General features: G+C 61.4%; 1 protein-coding gene across 1 annotated transcript in view; it reads left to right on the top strand.

The window, feature by feature from the left end:
• The first annotated feature begins 581 nt into the window (after positions 1 to 581).
• Positions 582 to 1,507, top strand: part of LOC101634133 (patr class I histocompatibility antigen, A-126 alpha chain-like) — a 120,902-nt gene continuing 119,976 nt past the window's right edge. The window contains exons 1-2 of the mRNA XM_012734387.1: positions 582 to 642; positions 933 to 1,202. Of these exons, the coding sequence (XP_012589841.1) occupies positions 582 to 642; positions 933 to 1,202 (331 nt within the window). The remainder of the gene's footprint in view (positions 643 to 932; positions 1,203 to 1,507) is intronic.

Raw genomic sequence — 1,507 nt, 5'->3', positions numbered from 1 at the left:
TCCATCCTGTGCAGACCCCTGTCCCACAGCCTCAGTCCTGCCTCCCGGGGCCTGGGGCCTGCTCACCTGGGCCTGGACCCCTCCCCTCACCTTGGCCTCTCTCCTGTCCCCAACCCTGATGTTGATTTTCCTGTGTCCTGTTCTCTGTGTCCATCCCTTCTGTCTCACTTTTGCCCACCAGTGTCCTTTGCCTACTAGAGGAGGGACGTGGGAAGTGACCCCTGAGGCCAGAACAACTGAAGTGATTTCTGAGCCCCAGCGCTTCCCCTCATCTGGACCTGACCTGGGGTCTGGGCTGACCCCCTCAGGGCTGGGCAGGCCTGGTCAGCCTCTGTCTGAAAGTCCCTAGTGGCGGGTCACAGTGTGGGGCTGCCCGTCCCCTTTCTGTGGGTGTCACTTTGTTATAGCAGCAGTCTTCTTTCACAGTCTCAGGTGAGGGGTGCAGCCTGTATAACCCACACTCACCCCATTCTCACTCTGTGTCCTGGGGTTTCCAGGGAACATTCAGCATCATCCTGCTCCATGACAGTCTCCACCGACTCCCCTGGACTAACTCTCCCCAGGCCCCAGGACGGGGTGTGATGGCTCCCACCCTCCTGCTGCTGCTCTGGGGGTCCCTGGCCCTGATGGAGACCTGGGCAGGTGAGTACGGGGTCCAGCTGGAAACTGCTGCTCCAGGAGGGAGGAGTAAGGACACTCACTGCAGGTGCAGGACACCATTAATGGCTTATCTCCGCTACCTCTTATACCCCTCAGGCCCTGTTGTGTTCTGGCCCTTCTCTCCCTCCCTGCCTCCCCTGATGCCCTGTTCTCCCTGAGTCTGGGCCCTACTTAGCCATTGCCCCTTTTCTGCCACCCAGGCCCAACTTCCTGGGAGCTGGGCCCAGCACTGTGAGGTGGGTCAGCCCAGGTCTTCACCACCCCTCCCTCAGGCTCTCACTCCCTGAGGATTTTCTCCACCGCGATGTCCCGGCCTGGCCTCGGGGAGCCCCGCTTCATCGCCGTGGGCTACGTGGACGACACGCAGTTCGGATGCTTTGACAGCGACTCTCCGGGCCAGAGGGCGGAGCCACGGGCGCCCTGGGCGGAGCAGGTGGGGCAGAAGGTTCTGGACGAAGAGACTCGGATCCAAAGGAAAGAGGCTCAGAGGCTCACAGTGCTCCTGAAGGACCTGCACAGAAATTACAACCAGAGCGAGGACGGTGAGCTTCGTGGAGCCCTCTGGGAATCAGCTCACCAGCCCCATTCCACCCTAAGGCCAGGGTGTCCAAGTCTCAGCCTGATACCTCGAGGCTGGAGGACCTGCCAGGCCCCTCACCCCGGGAAGACCCTCAGGACCAGAGGGTCTCTGCACCTGCAGTTTCATGTTCAGTTTAGCTTGATTCAGGGGGAGAGGGCAGGTGACCCATGGCTGACATAGGGTGGGGTTCAGGGTCTCACACCCTCCAGAGGATGTTTGGCTGCGACGTGGGGCCAGACGGGCGCCTCCTCCGCGGGTTCGAGCAGT

Source organism: Condylura cristata, unplaced genomic scaffold (assembly GCF_000260355.1).
Source record: "Condylura cristata isolate star-nosed mole 26May11 unplaced genomic scaffold, ConCri1.0 scaffold00055, whole genome shotgun sequence".
Lineage (NCBI taxonomy): Eukaryota > Metazoa > Chordata > Mammalia > Eulipotyphla > Talpidae > Condylura > Condylura cristata.
The sequence above is the reverse complement of the archived record's forward strand: the minus strand, read 5'-3'. Positions and strand labels throughout refer to the sequence as shown.